A 21,740-nucleotide genomic window follows, 5' to 3' on the forward strand; every position below is an offset into this window, starting at 1 on the left:
TTTATTTATTTTTAATTTTTTCAATTTATTTATTTTCAGAAAAACAGTATTCATTATTTTTTCACCACACCCAGTGCTCCATGCAATCCATGCCCTCTATAATACCCTCCACCTGGTACCCCAACCTCCCACACCCCTGCCATTTCTGTGCTCTGTTGCTCTACTGCTTGCCAGGAGCTGGCCCCTCCTACCATGGTCTATCTTCTGGTGCTTCGAATTCACTTCTCGGTAGGTCCTATCTTTCAGAAAGTGGTCGATTTTCTGTTTCTAGAATAGCTGCTTTTCTTCTCTTCAATCAGCTGTTGGATTTGTAGGTGTTCAGAATGGTGTGATATTAGAAGTTGTATCTCAGAATTTTTTAGAAGAAAAAACCCTGTATGTCTCTAAGAAATAAAGTTAGTTAAAACAAAGGATAAAATATGACTATGATAATGAAGGTTCAAAAAGATTGTTTTTAAAGAAAAGTCTTGTTAAGGTAGACTCATTAAAAAACGTTAAAAGAGAAAGAGTAAAAAATATTCTCATAAGAAAAAAATTAAAATAAAAATTTAACTTTGCAAGACTAAAGAATCTTGGGGAGAAAGGCATGAATTCCATGCTTTCCTTTCCCCTCCTCTGGAATTCCGCTGTTCTCCTTGATCAGTGAGCTTGGTCTTCATTGGATGTTCTTTCTGATCTTCTCGGGGAGAGGCCTGTTATAGTGATTCTCAAGTGGCTTTGCCAGAGGAGGAATTGCACCGCCCTTGCCAGGGGCTAGGCTAAGTCATCTCAGGTTCGCTCTTGGGAGCTTTTTTTTTTTTTTTTCCCTGAACCCTTTCTGTATAGCTCTGGAGGACAGGAATGAAAATGGCGGCCTCCCAGTTTCTGGCGGGGAGAAACCAAGAGCTCAGTGCCCCTCTCCTCATTGTGCCCTTGGAGAAAAGCACTCAGTCACTCTCATCTCCCTGGTCTCTGGGCTTGCTTCGATGTCACCTGGCCTGTGACCAAGCGTTTTTATCTCTGGCACAGAGCCCCGTTTGGAGTCTCCAAACCCACCAGATCCTGCTGCTGTGGTCTTCCTGGGGGTGCTCACTCATTAGGCTCTCTGTAGCCAGCCGGCTTCCCTGCTCTAATACCTGCGAGCTCTTCTACACGCAGACACCCCCGATCCTTCTGTGACCCCACGGGACCTGAGACCACGCTGTCCCCACAAGGGCTCCACCCCCGCTTACCCTCTGGAGCAATGTCCTTCAGTGGAGCAGACTTTTATAATAGTTCTGATTTTGTGTTCTGTTGCTCTGCTGCTTGCTGGGAGCCGGCCTCTCCCACTGTGGTGTATCTTTCCATCTTTTCGGATTTACTTCTTCACACGTTCTGCCTTCCAGAAAGTGGTCGATTTTCTGTTCCTAGAATTGCTGCTCTTCTCTTTGATCTCCTTTTGGATTTGTAGGTGTTTGGAATGGTTTAATAACTATCTAACTGAACTCCTCTGACCTGATGTCATCCCAGCCTACTCTGGGTACATTATTACAGTTCTAAATAAGAAAGGAAATACTGGGTAAATTGTATTCCTTAAAGATGTCTGTATTTTTAAAATCATGAATCTTATAAAAAACAAAATAATGGATCTTTATTGGTTTTCATGGAATCATAAAGTTGTTTGTTGAGACCAGCACTGCCTTTGTTAAAGTAGTATTGTGTAGTGCTTAAGAGCAAGGACTCTAATATCTAATCCTCTTGGTATCTTAGTGTTGTAATACTTAATAGTTATATGACTTTGTGTAAGTTATTTAACTTCTGTGTCCTTCACTTCTTCTTATTTGTAAAATGGGAATATTTGTACCTACCTTATACAGTTCTTGGGTGTATTATGTAATGGATAGATATTGGGATAAGACAGCAAAAAAATGTATACACGTATTCACATGTATTTATATCTATTTGTTTCTTCTTATATAAGAAACCTGAGATTATTGGGGCGCCTGGGTGGCTCAGTGGGTTAGGCCGCTGCCTTCGGCTCAGGTCATGATCTCAGGGTCCTGGGATCGAGTCTCGCATTGGGCTCTCTGCTCGGCAGGGAGCCTGCTTCCTTCTCTCTCTCTCTGCCTGCCTCTCAGTGTACTTGTGATTTCTCTCTGTCAAATAAATAAATAAAATCTTTAAAAAAAAAAAAAAGAAACCTGAGATTATTGTTTCCCTTTTACAGTTAGAGGATATTTTATATTTTTGTAACTTTTTGGAGCCTGTAGTTCTCAAACCAATGTTTCTAAAAGTTTTTCCCTTTCACAGTACATATTTACATTGTTTTGCAGTGGGAATTGTTTGGCATTTTGGGTCAAACAGTTCTTGTTTAGGACTTTTATGTTACTGAACATCTGTATTTACTTTGCTCTCTGCCTGTATTAAATACCACTCCTGACTAGTCATTGTGACAACCTTAAGTGCCCTTTCACATTTACATATGTCTTCTAGGAAGATAAAAAAGCATCTTTGTTTGGGACCCATGTGTCTGTTAAAAATTGTAAGCTGGTGCTGTAGTTTATTTTAGAGTACTGCTTTTCTCACAACTGTACCTATCGTGTATGTGAGAACTGATGAGTTAAATTGCTGGTATTTCCTCAGTGGTTCAAAGTCTTATATAGGTATTAATTTTGGAAATCATGTATTAACCTGTGCTCTGTCATGATCTTACTTGAACCAAAATAGTGAATGTGTGGTGCATAAATAGATATGTCTATATTTTGGAAAATTTCCCTTAATAACACTAATACTCCACCATTGCTTGAAAGATTTCTTTGAGTTAGCTAACTATAATTCCCTTTCTTATAGGTGATAGAAATTGAAGATGCTTCACCCACCAAGTGTCCAATAACAACCAAGTTGGTTTTAGATGAAGATGAAGAAACCAAAGAACCTTTAGTGCAGGTTCATAGAAATATGGTTATCAAATTGAAACCACATCAAGTAGATGGTAAGAAACAATTTTGTGATGAAAACGTTTTTATTAAGTAGGCTCAATGTGGGGCTTGAACTCATGACCCTGAGATCAAGACCAGAGCCTAAATCACGAGTCAGATACTTAACCAGCTGAGCCAGGTGCCCCATGATTAAAGCATTTTTAATTAAGTCTTACCAGTATTTGGTGTCCCCTTGTGTGCCTCACATTCTGGTAAGCACTAGAGGCACATTGGTGAGCAAAACAGACGTGAACTCAGACCTCTTGTAGAGCTCATAAATAAATGAAGAGAAACAATTGAATGATTGCAAAGAAAATGAGTGTTGTAGAGGCAAAATAAGTGCCACATACAAATGGGTATGTATTGCAAGTGGATTTCATATAGTTTGCCATGGTTGGGTAGGGGCAGCTACAGGGTAGGGAGAGAACCACCATTAGCTAAAGCCTTTTTTAGGAAATTCTGTTTCAACATTTTTTTTCAGGTATGTTTGTTAATATTCTGACATTGGTATTTTGAAAGATACCAAATTATCCCCGCTCTCTGTTTTGTTAAAGTGGAATGAGTAAGTCAGTTTTGAGTGTGTAAGTGAAGGACTTCATAAGGGAAGTGCTACAGTTCTACTCCTTGAGTAGTGAGCCCCCCTTCTTCTTTAGTCTTTACTAGTGAATGAAAGGAGAAATAATAAATTATCTCCGTGGTAGTTTTCCTAATCAATAAACCTGAAATAATATTTGATAGGAATCTATAAATTAGATAAAATTTTAGATAACATTTGTATATTAGATTATTCATATGTTTCTTCAGATTTTCTCAGGAAATGAAGGTTTGCTGTGATAGAATAGACAAATGAAGGAAAATTGCCCTGTTGTATGCTTCAGTTTACTATCTTTTTTTTTCCTAATTAACCTTAGTGAGGGTGGGGGGATTTCATATATATTTAAGATTCTTTATCTCATCTTAAGATTCTGTTTCTTACAAGTTTTTATTATGTTTTTGATGTGTGTGTGAAGGAAGATTTTTAACTTGGATCTTTAAACTCAGTGAAGCTATCATTTTTAGGTGTTCAGTTTATGTGGGATTGCTGCTGTGAATCTGTAAAAAAAACAAAGAAATCTCCAGGTTCAGGATGCATTCTAGCACACTGTATGGGCCTTGGTAAGACTTTACAGGTAAGAACATGAAGGTGTTCTGTTCTTGTGCATTAATAAATTCAGGATTATATGTTGGATTATATTCTCTGTCCCAGGCAAAGTTATAGGGTCTGGAGATACAGCAGCCAGTAAACAGGAATAACAAGAGCTCTTCCTCAGGTAGCTTATATTGTAGTGCAGTTGAGAGATTTTAATCAAATAAGAAATATGTACGTTCAGCTAGTAAGTGTTCAAAGAGAATAGAGAGGGAATGCAACTTCAAGGAGGTGATGTATGAGCGGAGATCCTAATGAAGTGAAGGATTGGGGTTACAAGGCATTGCCAGTAAAAACTGCAAAGATTCTGAGGTGGAAATGAACTTCCTTTTTTTTTAATAGTCTGTGATCCTATAGTAATGAGAATATAAACTATTTTTCACTATTAAAATACTGAATTTCTGATTGGCAGGGCTTGTGGCAGAGATGATATTAGTGAATATTTATATATATATATATTTTTTTGAATATATATGTAATATTAAGCCATGAGATAATAATTATAAATTTAGTGAGTCAGAACACTTTATTTTTTTTTTATTTTTTAACCATTTTAACCAATTGTTTTGGCTTTTAAGGTTCTTTTTTTCCCCAAGATTTTATTGAAATTCAAGTTACTTAACAATATTAATTGTTGTATTATTGTAGTATTGGTTTCAGGAGTAGAATTTAGTAACTCACCACTTACATATAACACCCAGTGCTCATCACAAGTGCCCTCCTTAATGCCTATCACCCATTTAGCCCATCCTCCTAGCCCTCCCCACCTCCCTTCCAACAGTCTTCTACAGTTAAGTCTCGTATGGTTTGCCTCCCTCTCAGCTTTTTTTAAAAGATTTTATTTATTTCTTTGAGAGAGCACAAGCCACAGGGAAAGGCAGAAAGAGCGTAGGCTCCCTGTTCAGCAGGGAGCCCGATGTGGGGCTCGATCCCAGGACCTTGGGATCATGACCTGAACCAAAGACAGGCACTTAACTAACTGAGCCAGCCAGGCACCCCAGCCTCCCTCTCAGTTTTTACCCTATTTTTTTTTTCCTTCCCTTTCACTATATTCACCTATTTTGTTTCCTAAATTCCACATATGAGTGAAGTCATTCGGTATTTGTCTTTCTCTGACTGGCTTATTTCACTCTAGTTCCATTCATGTCCTTGCTAGTGGCAATGTGTCATTTTTAAAAAAGATTTTATTTATTTGACAGAGAGAGAGAGAGAGATCACAAGTAAGCAGAGAGGCAGACAGAGAAAGAGGGGGGAGCAGGCTCCCTGCTGAGCAGAGAGCCCAATGTGGGGCTTGATCCCAGGACTTTGAGATCGTAACCTGGCCTGAAGGTAGAGGCTCAACCCACTGAACCACCCAGCTGCCCTTGTGTCATTCTTTTTGATGGTAGAGTAATATTCCATTGTATAGCTATACCATATCTTAATTATCCATTCATAGGTCAGTGGACATTTGGGTTCTTCCCATAATTTGGCTATTGTTGATAGTGTTGTTGTAAACATAGGGGTGTATGTGTCCCTTCAAATCAGTAGTTTTGTTATCCATTGGATAAATACCTAGTAGTACAATTGTTAGATTGTAGGGTAGTTCTATTTTTCATGTCTTCTTTGGAGAAATCTCTGTTCATGTCTTCTGACTACTTCTTAACTGGAGTATTTATTTTTTGGGTATTCAGTTTGATAAGTTCTTTGTACAGATATTGGATGCTAGACCTTTATCTGATATGTCATTTTCAAGAATCTCCCATTTGGTAGGTTGCCTTTTAGTTTTGTTGTTTCCTTTGTTGTGCTGAAACTTTTTATCTTGATGGAGTCACAGTAGTTCATTTTTGCTTTTGTTTTCCTTATCGCTATAGAAATGTCTGGTAAGAAGTTGCTATGGCTAAGGTCAAAGATGTTGCAGCCTGTTTTCTAAGAATGTGATGGTTTTCTGTCTCAGATTTAGATCTTTCATCCACTTGGAATTTATTTTTGTGTGTGGTGGAAATAAAGTAAGTCCAGTTTCATTCTTTGCCTGTTGCTGTCCATTTTTCCCAGCACCATTTGTTGAAGAGACTGTCTTATTTCCATTGGGTATTCTTTCCTGCTTTGTCAGTTGTCCATATAGTTGTGGTTCCATTTCTGGGTTCTCTATTCTGTTTCATTGCTTTATGTATCTGTTTTCAGGCAAGTACCATACTGTCTTGGTGATTATAGCTTTGTAATACAGCCTGAGATCTGAAATCATGATGCCTCCAGCTTTGCTTTTCCTTTTCAAGATTGCTTTGGCTATTTGGGGTGTTTTGTGCTTCCATACAAATTTTAAGATTGTTTGTTCTAGCTCTGTGAAAAATACTAATGGTATTTTGATAGGGATTGCATTAAATGTGTAGATTGCTTTCAGTGGTATAGACATTTCAACAATATTTGTTCTTCCTATCCATGAGAATGGACTGTTTTTCCATTTCTTTGTGTCCTCTTCATTGTCTTTGATAAATGTTCTGTAGTTTTCAGAGTATAAATCTTTTACCTCTTATTCTTAGTTATCTTGTGTTTTTTGGTGCAATCATAAATTGGATCAATTCCTTGATTATTCTTTTTGCTGCTTAATTGTTGGTGTGTAGACATGAAGCACAGTTCTGTAAATTGCTTTTATATCCTGACTTTGCTGAATTTGTGTGTCAGTTCTATCAGTTTTTTCTTGGAGTCTTTCAGGTTTTCTACAGAGTATCATGTTGTCTGCAAAGACTGAATGTCTTCCTTGCTGATTTGGATACCTTTTATTTCTTTTTGTGCTGAGACTAGACTTCCAGTTCTATGTTGAACAAGAGTGGTTAGAGTGGACATTCCTGTTATGTTCCTAGCCTTAGGGGAAAACTCTTCAGTTTTTCCTCATTGAGGATGATGTTAGCTGTGAGTCTTTCATATATGGCCTTTATGGTGTTGAGGTAGGTTGCAATCTATCCCTACTTTCTTGAGAATTTTTATTAAGAAAGGATGCTGTATTTTGTCATGCTTTTTCTGCATCTGTTGTGAGGATCATATGGTTCTTATGCTTTCTTTTATTAATGTGGCATATCACATTGATTGATTTGTAGGTGTTGAACCACCCCTGCATTGGCTTTTAAGTTTTTAATTCCATTCAGTTAATGTACAGTGTTCTATTAGTTTCAGGTATGCAGTATAGTTATCACTAATTCCATACATCACTCAGTGCTCATTATGACAAGTGCACCCCTTAGTCCCCATCATCTATTTATTCTGTCCCCTTACCACCCTCCCCTCTGGTAACCACTAGTTTGTTCTTTCTAAGTAAGGGTCTTTTTCTTAATTTGTCCCTCTCTCTTTTTTTCCCTTTGTTCATTTATTTTTTTTTCTTAAATTTCACATATGAGTGAAATCCTGTGGTATTTTTGTTACTCTGACTGACTTACTACAGTTAGCATTTTGCTTTCTAGCTCCGCCCATGTTGTAGCAAATTGGAAGATTTTGATATTATTAAATATCAAATATCAATATTTGATATTGATACTAAATCGTATCCCAGTGTGTGTGTGTGTGTGTCACATCCTTATGCATCTATGGATGGATACCTGGGCAGCTTCCATAATTTGGATGCTCTAAATTATGCTTTTTAAAAACATAGTATGTTTAAAAAACATGTATGCCTCTGAATGAATTAGTGTTTTTCTACTCTTTGGGTAATACCCAGTAGTGTGATTGCTGGATTATAGGGCAATTCTATTTTTAACTTTTCGAGGAGTCTCCATTCTCTTTTCCACTGTGGCTCTACCAGTTTGTTTTCCCACAAAAAGATGATTCCTTTTTTTCCACATCCTTGTCAACGCTTCTTTTTCTTTCTTTTTACTTCTTAGTTTAGCTAGGGGTTTATGTATTTAATTGATATTTTTCAAGGAACCAGATCCTTGTTTCATTGATCTTCTCTATTTTTTTATTTTCTGAATCATTTATTTCTGCTGTGATTTTTATTATCTCCTTCCTTCTGCTGGTTTTAGGTTTTGTTTGTTGCTTTTTTCCTAGCTTCTTTAGGTATAAGATTGGGTTGTTTATTTCAGATATTTTTTGCCTCTTAAGGTAGCTAGTATTGGTGTAACCTTGCTTTTTTTTGCTCCATCTCAGACGTTTTTGGTCACTGTGTTTTCATTTTCATTTGTTTCCATGTAGTTTTCTACATGTTTTTTTCACTTTGTAATTTCTGCTTTAAAAGCTGCTGGTAGCCTTACGGGTTGTTCATTTTATGTTAGTTTCTTCTTTTGTCTTACTGCTTTTAAAAATTTTTTTTCACCATATTTCACTGATTTAATTACAGTATGTCTTGGTATGCTTTTGTTGGGAGTTCTCTGTGCTTCCTGGAACTGGATATCTGCTTCCTTCCCCAAGTAAGGGACGTTTTCAACTATTATTTTTTTCAAATAAATTTTCTGCCCTCTTTTCTCTGTCATCTTCCTTTGGGATTCCTGTAATACAAATCTTGTTATATTTGATGGAGTCACTCATTTCCCTGTCACTTCTCATTTTGCATAATATTTTTTTCTGTTTTGCTTAGCCTGATTACTTTCCATTACTCTCTGTCTTCCAGGTCATTAATTAATTTCTGTGCTTCTTCCAGCACAGAAATTTTAGTCCATCTAACCTGTTTTTCATGTCACTTACTGACGCCCCCCTTTTTAGATTTTATTTATTTATTTGAGAGTGAGCAGGATAGATAGCATCAGTGAGTGTGGGGAGGGAAGGGGGAAGGAGAAGCTGTCTCCTCACTGAGCAAGGAGCCTGATACAGGACTCCATCCCAGGACCCCAGGATCATGACTTGAACTAAAGGCAGATGCGCTTAACTAACTGATCCACCAAGGCACCCCTCATTTCATTTATTAAGCCTTTTATCTCTGCTAGATTATTTCTTATCCCTCTGTTAGGGGTCTCACTCATGTCTTCCTCTCTTTTCACAAGTCCAGTAAATATCATTATGATTATTCCTTTAAATTATTTATCAGGTATATTACTTATATCTGTTTTGTTTAGATATGTGGCTGTGGCCTTGTTGTATTCTTTCCTTTGGGTTAAATTTCTCTATCTTTCCATTTTGTCTACACCCCTGTATGTGTTTCTCTGTGTTAGAAAAGTGAGCTTGGTTTCCTGTTCTTTAGAAAAAAAGGCCTTATGAAGAAAAGGTTTTGTAGTGCCATGACATATAGTGTCCCCTGATCCCTAGGGTCTGGTGTTTGTGGGAGTGTCTCCAGTGGATGCTGTGTGTGCTTTGTTGTTTTGTCCTGGCCGCTTTATCCTTCACAGAAGCCTTCTGTAGAGGCTCTCTTTGCCTGTTGTGGGCACTGTGATTCCTTGCTTGAATGTGGCATCTTTTAACTAGGTGTGCTCAGGTCTGCTTCTGAAATGAAAAGGGTTATAACTGCTACTGAGCTGAGATCTTGAAAACTTCCAGGTTGGGAGACATGGTGTGAGCAGAGATTTGGGCAGGTCTTCTGGGGAAGAGGGCCTTCTCCCCTGGGACTAAGGGAAGCATGACCCAGAGGGGTGCTTTTGCTCAAATGCTGGCAGTTGGGGCTTAGTCTAAACGAGGTAGGTAACAAATGTTAGTGCTTTTCTGCTTCCCACAGGTGCCCTTGTGCTTATGCTGAGGGGAGGGGTGAAAAGAAGGTATTGACTGGTTTCTTTGTTCCTGGAGGGGTCTCTTTGTGAATGCTCTTTCCCTGGGATGTGGTCTGAGAGGAGCAAAAACCCTCCCTACTGTGTGCCCCCAGGTGCCCTTCATTTTGCTGTTTCCATGCTATATGTCCATGCACTGTTTGCCTTCTCTCCAGGAGCAGCACAGTATCCTCCAGGCTGTATCTCAGCCATGCCTGCTGACCTTTAAAACTCAGGACTTTAAGCTCCACTGATTGCAAGAACTCAACAAATTTGGCGCCCTCATTTTCCAAGCCAGTTGCTTTTGGGATTCATTTTTCCTGTGTGCTACCCTTTGTGGTAGACTATCTTTTGTCCTTCTCCAGGACTGCATCTCCCTGCCCACCATGGTGGCCTTGATCTGTTTCTGTCCCAGACCACATGGCTGTACTTTCTACCGTCTTTGATGTGGCCTCTTTTCTACCTTCACTTACGGAGTTTGTTCTCCCAGTCTTTAGGTTTATTTCTGGGATATTTATGATGATTTTATAGTTATTGTATTTGTGGGATGAGGTGAGCCTAGGGTCCTCATATTTCACCTCCATCTTCACAAGATATCAGTTCAGAACAATATAAAATGAAAAAAAAATACTGTATAACACCACTCTTCTAAATTGGCAATGGCAGTTTCTGAGGTTTGTAGGGAGGGACATTGTGCAGAGAGTAGGGACTTAGTTTTGGTGTGTTTATTTCTTTTACTGTTAATACTGATCACAGGATCGTGAAGCTTTAGAGTTAGAAGAACTTCATACATCATGTAATCAAGCTCCATCTTTTTTTAAAGATTTATTTATTTGAAAAAGAGAGAGACAATAAGAAAGGGAATACAAGCAGGGGAAATGGGAGAGGGAGAAAGTGGGTTTCCCACAGAGCAGGTGACTTGATGCAGGCTTGGTCCTAGGACCCTGGGATTATGACCTGAGCCAAAGACAGACGCTTTACAACTGAGCCACCCAGGCGCCCCAGATGCTATCTTTTTATATATTATATCTCTTTCCCCATACTTTGCCTGGTTTGGAAATTATGACCGTTGTTTGGTTGCTTTATTGTTTGAAGGTAAAAGAAAACAAAACTAGTAAATTGTACGATGGTTTTAACTTTTTTCAGATATTTTAGTTGATGATGATAACTTAATTTGTTTTCTTGTAGGTGGTAAGTTTTCTTCATACAGTTCTTTTGTGCGACAAATTGGATTTCAGCACAGCTTTGGTGGTTTGTCCTCTTAATACTGCTTTGAATTGGATGAATGAATTTGAGAAGTGGCAGGAGGGATTAAAAGATGATGAGAAGCTTGAGGTATTATAATTTAAATATTTTCTTTTATTAAAATAACTGCATGAAATCCATATAGTAAAAGAAAAAGATTAATTACCATTTATGCATATTTCCATGGGAATATCCAGTATTTCTACATTCCTAATAGCTACCTTTAAAAATCTTTATTTTCCCACAAAAGGTCTCTGAATTAGCAACTGTGAAACGTCCTCAGGAGAGAAGCTACATGCTGCAGAGGTGGCAAGAAGATGGTGGCGTTATGATCATAGGCTATGAGATGTACAGAAATCTTGCTCAAGGAAGGAATGTGAAGAGTAGGAAACTTAAGGAAATCTTTAACAAGGCTTTGGTTGATCCAGGTAATACATTAACAGGCACTGAGATAAATAAGCAAGTTGAATAAAAAATATGCTGATGTTCTGTTTAACAACTATTCAGTATCTGGTTTTTGTTTCATTTGTTCCTATTTTTTTCTTTCTTTCTGTTTCTTAGTATAATTTTATTAAGGTGAAAGCACTCTTAATGTTGCCAGTTTTTCAGTCTAGAAGTGTTTAGGGTTTTTAGGGGAGATTTTGTAAACAAATAAAAATGCATCTGGTGTCTAAGTCACAATTGCAGTTTCTTCCAGCTGTCTGAATATTAGATGGTAATAAGACCTCTCTCTTCATACTCTGAAAACAGTTAAATTTCTTTCCCAACTTTATGTCATTAGAAGAGTTGCTGCTGGTTTTTTTCCCTGTTGTTTTAAAGTGTCATCACTATGGAAGGTTAATATTTACAATACTGTCTAGCCTTATGACAGTAATTCTCATAATACAAGATCCAAATATTTCTTATTTGGCACCTGGAAAAGCAGCAAATTGTACTATTCACAAAACGAATTAATTTTTAATTATTTGTACCTTTTTTCTTTTTAAACTATTATGTTACTTTGAGATACTTTGAGGTTTTAGATGTGTGTTAAATTCTAATTTTCGGGGCACCTGGGTTAAAGCCTCTGCCTTCGGCTCAGGTCATGATCTCATGGTCCTGGGATTGAGCCCCGCATCGGGCTCTCTGCTCAGCAGGGAGCCTCCTTTTCCCCTCTCTCTGCCTGCCTCTCTGCCTACTTGTGATCTCTGTCTGTCAAATAAATAACTAAATAAATCTTTTTTAAAAAGTCTAATTTTCACTGTCAAAAATATCAGCGTTCTTTAGAATCCATCAGTTTGCTTCTTTTTTTATTAAATTTTACTGTTTTCAGGTTTATTCAGTTGTAATGTACAGAGTTGTAAAATATTTAAAGTCTACAATATATGATTTTGAAAAATGAATATATTTTGGAAGTGTTACTGAGAGAATGAAAAGGAAAGAAGCCTCAGCTGTTTTCACTGCCCACATTAAAGAATTATAGGATAGCAAAATGAAAGAAAGGCAAAGCAGCATTTTATTAACATGTACTCCAAGGGAAAGATTGGCCGCTCAAGAGAGACAAAGGCGAAACTCCTGGGTGTGGACTTATATCAGTTTCTTCTTTTGGGTGGGTTCTAGGATCATAACATTTGAGTGACAGGCCTAGATTATTTAATAATTAGCCAACAATCCATGTCCTTTCCCAAGGTAAATTTGAAATGCCATTATTAATGGGGTAGGAAACCACAAGATTATTTCTATTCTAGAAACATAAGGACAAGTGACTGCTTTCTGCACAAATGCAACAAACACAACAAACTTAACTCTGTAGGGATGTTGTAACTGCAAACTTCTTGCTAGGTGGGTAGAATGGGGTGGTCTCTGGGTGGCCCCTGGGTCCCTCAGTTGGGGCTCTCCATCGGGATGTCTAAGGTCCATCCTCCTGTTCCTTAGGCTTAGCTTCCTGCCAAACAGAAGGATTCATCCTTTTGAGTTACATATCCATGACCTCACATATTTATTATCCCCATTTTTTTTTTTTGGTGAAAGCATTTACGTTTTATTCTTTTAGCAAATTTTAGTTTTAAAGGACAGTGTTATCAGCTATACTTACCATGTTATAAATTAGATTCTCAGATCTTATTCATTTTATAACTGAATATATGTACTGTTTTGCCTTTTTTATAATGATTTAATTAATTAACATTGAATTAACAAAGTAACATTGCCATTGTAAATCTAAGGCTCAGTAAGTTTATGAAGTATTTGTCTGAAAGTTCTATGGTGGTTTTATCATCAGAGAACTTTAAGCTAGTAAATAGTATTGAAACAGATTTTTAAGAAGGTTGGTCTAGATAGGTAAAACAGTTTCAGATGCTTAACACTGTGATTTGTTCATGAGGAAATAAATTTTTAAAAAATTCAAGCTTGACATGAAGAATAACATTTGTTACTTTCATGCAAATCATTTAGTGACATTTTAAAATGTTTTAGTTTGGAATAATTTTTTGCAGAAAATTTGAAATGATAGTAGGAAAAAAAAGCTCCCATATTTAATGTACCCAAATTTCCCACTGTTAACATTTTACATTGCCAGGTGGATTTGTCCAGACTAAGAAATTGATACATTGTTGGCATATGTTAACTAAACTCCAAACTGTATTTGAATTTCACCATTTTTCATGTCCACATTCTGTTCCAGGATCTGATTTAGGGTATATCACACTGCATTTAATTATCATGTCTCCAACAGTCTTGTCTGGTCTATGACAACCTCTCATTCTTTATTTTGCATTATCTTGTCAGTCTTGAGTGTTGTGCAAGTATTCTGTAGAATGTTCACTAGTGTGTTTGTTGTTTTTCTTGTAATTAGACTGGGGTTATACATTTTTTAAAAAATTTACCAGAGGTGAAATACCTTTCTCATCACATCATATTCAAGGTACATTAGACCTACATGACATTACTGGATTTATTATTTTTACTTATCTCTACTCTGTTCTTTGGAAATCAGTCACATAGTCTAGCTTACCCAAGTTGGGAGAAGGCAGAAATTAAAACTCTGTCTCCCTTAGTGGCCATTATCTGCACATAAAATTTAGAATTTTTCTTTAAGAAAGATTTGTCTTTTCTACTTGTTTATATAATCAGTCATTGATTTATAGCAATATAGACTATTATTAGTTTATTTGTTAGATTATAAACTAATGCTATGTTATTTATTTTGTTGTTCAAATTGTTCCAGTTTGGCCATTGGGAGCTCTTTCAGGTTTGTAGAGTGGTTCCTGTATCCCTTTGATGCGTCATACTTTTTGTTGTTATTTTAAGCACTTCATTACTTTCTGGTACTATAAAGTACTCCAGGCTTATGTTATATTTTCTCTGCCTCCTGTCCCAGAATTAACCATTTCAGTAATGTGCCATGGTGCCTTTTATTGAAAAATGGTTTGTTGCTACTGGAGTATCATTGCTTCTAGGCCCTTTGAGCAGACAAAAGCTAGGTGATAATTGTACCAATCTACATCTACACATGAATCTATCCCTTTGTGTGTGAGTACATAGAGATAAACTTGATTTCATAATGGTGTCGTCTAATCCAGTATCATAGTGTTCATTTACACCTTCTTTGTTAATCTGTTATTACTTTTCCAACTGTGAGAATCCTGGCTCTAGCTATCCACCATCCATTTATTTATTTGTCCAGATTCATTATACATGCAAAGTAATTTCAGAATTGTTAACTTGTACCTCTGTAAGAAACGAGTTTACCAACCATAGTACAGTGTTTACATGATTGTTTTTGACTATGGCTTTGTAATTTATTTATTTTTTTTAATTTTATTTATTTGTCAGAGAGGGAAAGAGAGAACACAAGCAGGGGGAGGGGAAGAGGGAATAACAGGCTTCCTGCTGAGCAGGGAGCCTCCTGTGGGACTTGATCCGTTTTGTTAATTGTTTTCTGATTGTTTTCATAGTCCTCTTTTCCTTTCTTGTTTCTTGCTCTCTTCTCTGTGGTTTGATGACTTTCTTCAGTGTTATGTTTAGATTCTTTTCTCATTGTGTCTTGTTCATCTAGTATAGGTTTTCAGTTTGTGGTTATCATGAGGTTCATATATAATAACGTTTAATTTTTTAAAAAGAGATTTTATTTATTTGAGGGAAAGAGTAAATGAGAGATTGAGTACAAGCGGGGGGTAGAGGGAGAAGGAGAAGCAGTCTCCCCACTAAGCAGGGATCCTGATGCAGGGTTTGATCCCCGGGCCCCGAGATCATGACCTGAGCCGAAGGCAGATGCTTAACTGAGCCACCCAGGCATCCCTGGCTTTATAATTTATAGTTATAACATTTTCTAAAGTCACTTAGGTCAATTCTTTTGTTTTATTATTGGATACATTAAAGTTTATTCTTTATAGTGTAGCTTTTATTGGGCTTTGACAAATGAATAACCTGTTTATAACCTCATTATTATATTTGCTTTTTAATTCATAGCACAGTTACTTACTTTAAGTTATGCTGAGCATTTATGCACGGTGGTAGCTTGAATATTAATCTACATCGTTCCACACTTTAATAACTAGAATGTATTGTAGTAAAACTACACATAACATAAAATTCATTTTACCATTTTAAAGTTTACAATTCCATCACATTTAGCACATTCACAATGTTTCATAACTATCATAACTATTTTCTTGAACTGCACAGCATTTTCATCACCTCAAAAAAATTCTGTACCCATTAGCAGTCATTTCCAAATGCTCTGTCCCCTAGAAACTACCAATGTACTTTTTGTCTCAGTGGATTTGCCTTTTCTGGACCTTCATGAAAATATTTCTGGATATTTTGTAAAAGTGAAATCATACAATATCTGACCTTTTTCACTTAGCATAAGACTTTCAAGCTTTAATTTGTGTTGTAGCATGTGACCAGCACCTCAGTCCTTTATATACACACACAATATTAATTTAAGGTACTGTTTGACTTAAACAATAAAATAGACTTATGTAATTATATAAAATAATGATCAATTTCCATGGCATATTGAACTATTTCAGTTAGGCTTAATTTTTGAACAGGAGAACTTTTCATTAGGCCTCTTGCTAAGGTCCCTTTTCTTCCACTCTCCAGAGCCTCATGACTGCATTCTCTCTTTGTCTAGAATGATTTCTGCAATAGTGGTTTTCAAATCCTGCTACCTCACTGGAATGGGGTTTTCCAGAAAATACATTTCCAAGCTTATTAAAACGTATTCATTGTAGGGGCACCTGGGTGGCTCAGTGGGTTAAAGCCTCTGCCTCCAGGTTGGGTCATGATCTCAGGGTCCTGGGATCGAGCCCCACATCGGGCTCTCTGCTCCACGGGGAGCCTGCTTTCTCCTCTCTCTCTCTCTCTGTCTGCCTCTCTGCCTGCTTGTGATATCTGTCTGTCAAATAAATAAAATCTTAAAAAAAAATTATTTGTTTTAAAGATTTTAAAACTTTTTAATGTTAGAATGTTATATACATTCCTGTCCTAGTAAACAGAATAGGAATAACATCTTTTAGCTTTTTTTGATTCAGTTATTCATGAGTATATTTACTTTTATTCTTTCTTCCTACTTTTATTCCCTCAGATACCCTTACTAAAGATAGGACCCCTTTCCTTTCATTGCCACACTGATAAACAGTTCTTTTTAAGTTAAATTATAAAAACAGTACATGTTCTTGAGCAAAATATAAACAGAAGGAAAAGGTACATAGTAAAAAGGAAAAGTTCCATTCCTCCTGTCTCACTGTTGTTTCATGTATATCCTTCCAGAATTTTTTTTGTGTTTATACAAACAAGCATGTATTCTTTGAGATACAGTTGGCATAATAGCATTATAGAGGTTCAGGTGTACAACATAATGTTTCAGTATATGTATATATTACAAAATGATTACCATAAATCTAGTTAACATCCCATCACAGTTAAAACTTTTTCTTGTGAGAACTTTCAATATTTACTCTCTCAGCAACTTTTAAGTATATAATACAATATTGTTATTTATGATGATCATACTGTGTATCACATTCCCAGAACTTATCTTGTAACTGGAAGTTTGTAACTTTTGACCATCTTTACCCATTTCACTCATCCCTATCACCTGCTGCTGGCAACCACAAATTTATTTTCTGTGTCTATGAGTTTGGTTTGTTTTGTTTCTAGATTCCACGTAAATGAAATCACAGTTTTTGCCTTTTTTGGTCTGATTTATTTCACTTGACATAATGCCCTCAAGATACATTCATGTTGTCACAAATGGCAGGATTTCCTTTTTTATGGCTGAATAATATACAATTGTATGTATATATACACCCCACTTTTTCTTCATCCATTCATCAGTCAGTGGACACTTAGGTTGTTTCGCTGTCTTGGCTATTACAAATAATGCTGTAGTGAGCATGATAGTTGATATACTTCTTTGAGATGATTTTGTTTCCTTGAATATATGTATACCTAGAAGTAGAAATGCTTGTTCATGTGGTAGTTCTACTTTTCAATTTTTGGGGAACCTTCATAGTGCCTGCACCATTTTACATTCTTAGCAATGGTGCACAAGGGTTCCCTTCTCTTTACAACCTCACCAGCACTGGTTATCTCTTGTCCTTTTGAGAATGGCCATTTTAACAGGTGTGAAGTAATACCTCATTGTGGTTTTGATTTGCATTTCCTGATGATTAGTGATGTTGAGGTCTTTTTCATGTACCTGTTGCCCATTTGCATGTCTTTGGAAAATTCTCTAATCAGATCCTCTGTCCACACAATCAGATTGTGTGGGTTTTTTTTTTTTTTTTGCAGTGTTTAGAAGCCCAAGACTACTCTAAGGTTCAGTAATTTACTAGGACTTAATAGAATGCCAAAAAGCTGTTATACTCATGGTTATGGGTTATTACAGTGAAAGGATACAAGTTAAAATCAGTGACAGGAAAAGGCACATAGGGGAGGGTCCAGGAGAGTTCCAGCACTGATCTGTCAGTGGAATTCTGCAGGCAGCAGTTACTTCTCCCACCAATGATACATAACATATATAACATTATGCACATAACAATGATGCATAAATATGGAGTATTGCTAAGTAAGTACACTTATACAAGCCTTAGTGTTTAGAGTTTGGACTTGGCCACATAGACATGTCTGACCACCCATGTAAGTGATCTTGGTGTTTAGCCCCTCCAAAGGTCAAGAAGATGCCATATGGCCCAAAGGCCCCCTACCCCCATATATCACCTCATTAGACTATCTGGTGTGTGTCCCAAGCCGTCCAGGTAAACAAAGATCATCTTCGCAGGCAAGATGTCCAAGTGTAGAGGTTACCTCCCAGGTGCTAAGGACAAAGGCCTAAGCTTTCTTTGGGCAGTGTTAATCCTTTACTGTATATATGTATACATAGGTAAAATCACCCTGTTTGGGGGGCTTCTTTTTTGAGATTTTAATTATTTATTTGACACAGAAAGTGAATACAAGCAGAGGGAATGGCAGGCAGAGAGAGAGGGAGACACAGGCTCCCCTCTGACCAACGAGCTCAATGCGGGGCTCGATTCCAGGACCCTAGGATCATGACTGAAGCTGAAGGCAGATGTTTAACTAACTGAGCCACCCAGGTGGCCCAGAAGTGGTTGTTTAAATACAAATAGTATCATAATATAGATTCTGCAATTTGCTTCTTTTTAGTAATGTATTGGACATATAGTTCCAGGATAGTACATAGAGATCATTATTATTAGTTTTAGTTCAGCAACATTCTGTTATAGTTTTATTCTTGCACTTTGAAAAGATTTTCGGTTGTTTTCAATTTTCCACCAAAATAAGCAATGCTTCAGGGAGTATGGTGTTGAAAATCATTTTACGTCATGTGTAGAACACAATTTTTCTCTTTAGAAAACTTCTTAGGATTAATAAAAACCAGTATGTAGTCTTTTAATACAAAGTAGGATACAAATTTTAGTTTTTAAGAAAGTATGTAAGTGATTTTAAAAAGTCTTAATATTTGTGTAGCCCCATCTGAATACAGATTAACAATTACAGTGATCAATCATACTGAAGCATTTACTTTTGAAATCATGTAGAAGGTAAATTTTCTCTAATGCCTAGCGGATGGGGAGTAATTTGACAACTGCTATTGTTGAAATCGATATGTAAGCAGTACATATGTATGTATATTAACCAGCAAGCAAATTGTGTATAAACCATACTTTAGGAGACAATAATATATTATTTCAATAAAGTGTATGTATTTTTTTTTGAAAGAGTTACTTTTAGCTGTAAGATCTTTTATAACTTGGAAAGTGTTCTTTCTTCCCATCTGCCCTGTACCCCATAACCATGTAACAATCAATTTAGCTGTCCTTTATTAGTTAATTTTTACCCTGCAAAGAGTGTTAATCATTTGGAATATGTTAAATGGGAGATACTGCAGAGTCTGTTGTGATTTATTTTTATTTTTTTAAAGATTTTATTTATTTGAGAGAGAGAGAGAGAGAACATGAGTGGGAAGGGCGAGAAGCCAACTTCCCACTGAGCAGGGAGCCTGATGCAGGACTCCTCTTTCCCAGGACCTGACCTGAGCCGAAGGCAGACACTTAATTGACTGAGCTACCCAGATGCTCCTCTATTGTGATCTATATAGTATTTTTAAAAATGTAACTTTTTGAAATTTATCTTTTCATTTATATATATGTGTGTGTGTGTCTGTATGTTTGTATATATATATATATATATAAATTGCTAGTAGTCTTAGGCAGTTTTGTTCATTTGATTAGTGCTGAAATACATCTTTAGATACTGTTTTCCAATTATAAAAGATTTTATATTTCAAACTTAAATCTGTTGGGGGAATCTTTTGGTTATTTTTATTTTTGTTTATTTTTGTTTCTTATTGAGAAAATCTCAAGTACCATCTAAAGTATTTGATACTCTACTGTTGGGATATAATTAATACAGTTAGTGCACATTACAAGATACAATAAATACAGCAACAGATAAAATGCGACTATTCTTAATGAGGATATTGTTTTTTCTCCCACAAGAGCAGCACTTTAAAGAGTTAGCTTATTTGCTTAAATGGATTACATATTTAATTTGTAATTACATTTTAAATTATCTACTAATTAAATGTTTTTCTATACATTTGTATAGGCCCTGACTTTGTTGTTTGTGATGAAGGTCATATTCTGAAAAATGAAGCTTCTGCTGTTTCGAAAGCTATGAATTCTATACGATCAAGGAGGAGGATTATTTTAACAGGAACACCACTTCAAAATAACCTAATTGAGTGTGAGTTAATATCTGCATTTATGCTGTAGAGTTGGCATTGCCTCAGACACATTTTTGCCACTTTGCCATTTGCCTTTCTTCTGTCTAATATAGTCTTTGACTATGATCTGCGTAGGTCCATCTTAGTCTGCTGTGAAAGAATACCATACATTTGAAGTGGACTGCTTTATAAATATGAATGGTAAACCACAGTCAACAGGTGTGCTATTTTGAGTGTTCAAAAATAAACATTTGAATTTGAATTTGAAATCTAGAAAAATTACCAGAAGTCTTAATGATTGCTTTACAAATTCAGTAGATACTGTAACAAAATATATCTAATTCATGGGGAGGTACTATAGGAAATTGAAAAGAATACCACGTGTGAATGTTTTAGGAATGTGGAGATGGGATAAGGAGAGCTGTGTTGAATCTGTATCAGCATAGAATTTGTGGAGACTGAGGACAGATGATGTGAATCCAGATAACTTGCAATTTTCTCTCATTTTCATATGTGTTAGTAATACTTAAAGAGGGAACATGAATTATTCATCAAATAACAAATTGACATTTCCTATTGTAATCCATTGTAATAGTTTTTTGTTATTTTTATTATTTCTATTCCTTTAGTGTATAACTTAACTGTTTTTTATTATTTGTAAAACTGGTAATTATTTTACTGTAACCTGTATTTTATCTTTACTTTTATCTGTTCCAGTTTCCCCCTTTTCTGTTACTCCATTTGTAGAAATGTTACTTCATATTGCAAAAACAAATTATTGTTAGAAACAATATAAACAATATAAAAACAAATATTAGTTAGAAGAGTATTATGATACAGTGAAGAAAGCAAACCAGAGGTGTTTGCCAATTAAATTCACATCCATAGAAGTATGTTATACTCCCATGGAACGTTGCTTTAAGTGACACTGCATGTAGAGTTCATTTCTAGTTTTTGATTGAACTGCATTTAATTCTCATTATTATTCATAACTTTTTAAGGGCAGTGCTATAATGAGAATATGTTCTATCTTACTGTTAAAATCTGATTGCATATTCTTTAGAATTTTCTAAGACAGTCCTTTGAATCCTATAAATAACAGTTTTGATGTAATAACTACTAATAAAATTATATTGAAACGGTGGAAAAAATGGTTATTTCACATTGTGGTCCTATGTAGTATAGGGCAGCTGATAACTGTTAAGGGTTTCTGGAACTAGATCAGTTAATATAAAGTTTGATATGATGGCTTATTACCTGATTTTATTATTTTGATTCAGTATCTATGTATTTTTCACAAGATCCCTTTGCTGACCATAAAATCATGGTTAGCATTATAGAATACTTGTTTTATACTCCATATCTGTTACAGAGAATAGTGAATTATAATAAAATGTTCTTAGGTATTTTTTTTAAATATTCATGTCTAGAATTTAAGGTTGGCTTTTATTTGAATTTCTCATCTGGTTTGGGTAATCCAGTTCCAGATCAGACTTAAA

At 36.0% G+C, this 21,740-nt stretch overlaps 1 protein-coding gene across 4 annotated transcripts in view; it reads left to right on the top strand.

Moving 5' to 3' along the window:
* Positions 1 to 21,740, top strand: part of ATRX (ATRX chromatin remodeler) — a 301,682-nt gene that overhangs the window by 175,680 nt on the left and 104,262 nt on the right. For all 4 annotated transcript variants that reach the window (XM_059385663.1, XM_059385664.1, XM_059385665.1 and 1 more), the window contains 5 exons: positions 2,809 to 2,950; positions 3,996 to 4,105; positions 10,950 to 11,096; positions 11,257 to 11,434; positions 20,124 to 20,261. In XM_059385663.1, coding sequence (XP_059241646.1) covers positions 2,809 to 2,950; positions 3,996 to 4,105; positions 10,950 to 11,096; positions 11,257 to 11,434; positions 20,124 to 20,261 — 715 coding nt within the window. The remainder of the gene's footprint in view (positions 1 to 2,808; positions 2,951 to 3,995; positions 4,106 to 10,949; positions 11,097 to 11,256; positions 11,435 to 20,123; positions 20,262 to 21,740) is intronic.

Source organism: Mustela nigripes, chromosome X, assembly GCF_022355385.1.
Source record: "Mustela nigripes isolate SB6536 chromosome X, MUSNIG.SB6536, whole genome shotgun sequence".
Lineage (NCBI taxonomy): Eukaryota > Metazoa > Chordata > Mammalia > Carnivora > Mustelidae > Mustela > Mustela nigripes.